At 53.1% G+C, this 1,070-nt stretch overlaps 1 protein-coding gene across 1 annotated transcript in view; it reads left to right on the top strand.

Moving 5' to 3' along the window:
- The window catches only part of EMH_0068410 (uncharacterized protein), a gene marked incomplete at both ends in the record, with an annotated part of 5,184 nt that overhangs the window by 1,439 nt on the left and 2,675 nt on the right, over positions 1 to 1,070 (top strand). Inside the window, one exon of the mRNA XM_013498739.1 lies at positions 106 to 869. Coding sequence (XP_013354193.1) covers positions 106 to 869 — 764 coding nt within the window. The remainder of the gene's footprint in view (positions 1 to 105; positions 870 to 1,070) is intronic.

The following is a 1,070-nucleotide window of genomic DNA, read 5'->3' as shown; positions in this document are numbered from 1 at the left end:
ATATATATATATATATATATATATATATATATATATATATATATATATATATATATGTATATGCATGCATGCATGCATGCATGCATGTGTGTGTATAAACTGTAGGAATATATTTCAGCCCCCAGTGACGGACGTTGATGTGTTTGAGCTGGAGGGGGAGTTGCTGCCGCTTGCTGCTGTGCAGCAGCAGCAGCAGCAGCAGCAGCAGCAGCAGCAGCAGCAGCAGCAGCAGCAGCAGCAACAGGTGCAGCAGCAGCAGCAGCGGGAGCAGCAGCAGGAGCAACGGGAGCAGGAGGAGGAGCAGCAGGAGGAGCAGTTGGTGCTGCTGCTGCAGCAGCAGCAGCTACAGAAGCTGCAAGAGCTGCTGCAGCAGGGGTGGGGGCTTGCCTGCTGCTGCGACCTGCAGCAGCTGAGGGGCCTAGAGGAGATAAGGGTGTATTCAGGTGTATACGCAGATGAGTTGCTGCTGAGCAGCAAAACACAGCAGCAGCAGCAGCAGCAGCAGCAGCAGGGGGTGTCAATCGATGGAGATGCTGCTGCAGCTCCGTGTGCATCTATTGCTGCTGCTTCTGCTGCTGCTGCTGCTGCAGCAGCAGCAGCAGAAAAAGAAGAAGAGCTGAGGTGTAATGATAAAGAAAACAAAAAAAAAGAACAAAGACAAAACATACGCCTTCTCTTGACTCGTCACTGGGATTGGGAGGCTGAGCTCCGCTCCACTGCAGCAGCAGCAGCAGCAGCAGCAGCAGCAGCAGCAGCAGCGGCAGCAGCAGCAGCAGGTGGTGTTGCTGCACCCACAGCAGCAGGAGCAGCAGCAGCAGCAACAACGACAACAGCAGCAGCATTGGAGGAAGGGCAGCAAAAGAACTCAGGTGTATATACAGCATGCACTGCAGCAGAAAGCAGCAGCAGCAGCAGCAGCAGCAGCAGCAGCAGCAGAACTCCCCTTATCTGCTGCATGCAACTGGTTGCTGCGTATACACCTGAAGAAGCAGCAGCAAAGTACAAAGGGATGCTGCGCGGGGTAGAAGCAACAGCAACTCTATGGGGAAAACAAAAACCAGCAGCAGCAA

Source organism: Eimeria mitis, genomic scaffold, assembly GCF_000499745.2.
Source record: "Eimeria mitis Houghton genomic scaffold, Emh_scaff3677, whole genome shotgun sequence".
Lineage (NCBI taxonomy): Eukaryota > Apicomplexa > Conoidasida > Eucoccidiorida > Eimeriidae > Eimeria > Eimeria mitis.
This window is presented reverse-complemented; position numbering and strand designations above follow the sequence as displayed.